The sequence below is a fragment of the Fukomys damarensis genome, unplaced genomic scaffold, assembly GCF_012274545.1.
Source record: "Fukomys damarensis isolate Sample0158 unplaced genomic scaffold, DMR_v1.0_HiC HiC_scaffold_34, whole genome shotgun sequence".
In the NCBI taxonomy this organism is placed as follows: domain Eukaryota; kingdom Metazoa; phylum Chordata; class Mammalia; order Rodentia; family Bathyergidae; genus Fukomys; species Fukomys damarensis.
In genome coordinates, this window is record NW_022900946.1 from 15599298 (window position 1) to 15599571 (window position 274).

At 71.5% G+C, this 274-nt stretch overlaps 1 protein-coding gene across 1 annotated transcript in view; it reads left to right on the plus strand.

Annotated features, from left to right (window-relative positions):
• Tmem114 (transmembrane protein 114) overlaps positions 1-274 on the plus strand; it is a 23515-nt gene that overhangs the window by 22956 nt on the left and 285 nt on the right. Inside the window, 1 exon segment of the mRNA XM_033758545.1 lies at positions 98-273. Within this exon segment, the coding sequence (XP_033614436.1) occupies positions 98-273 (176 nt within the window).

A 274-nucleotide genomic window follows, 5' to 3' on the forward strand; every position in this document is an offset into this window, starting at 1 on the left:
TGCTCCCCTGCCCCGCCCCCGCCCCGGGCTGCCCTCGGGTTGGTTTCTGTGGGTCCTGCTCCCCGCTTCACCCGCTCTCTGGTCTGCTCCCCCACAGCCATGGTGACCCTGGCCGGCATCAGCATCTACATCGCCTACTCGGCCGCCGCCTTCCGCGAGGCGCTGTGCCTGCTGGAGGAGCGGGCGCTCCTGGACCAGGTGGACATCCGCTTCGGCTGGTCCCTGGCTCTGGGCTGGGTCAGCTTCGCCTCGGAGCTGCTCACCGGGGCGGCCT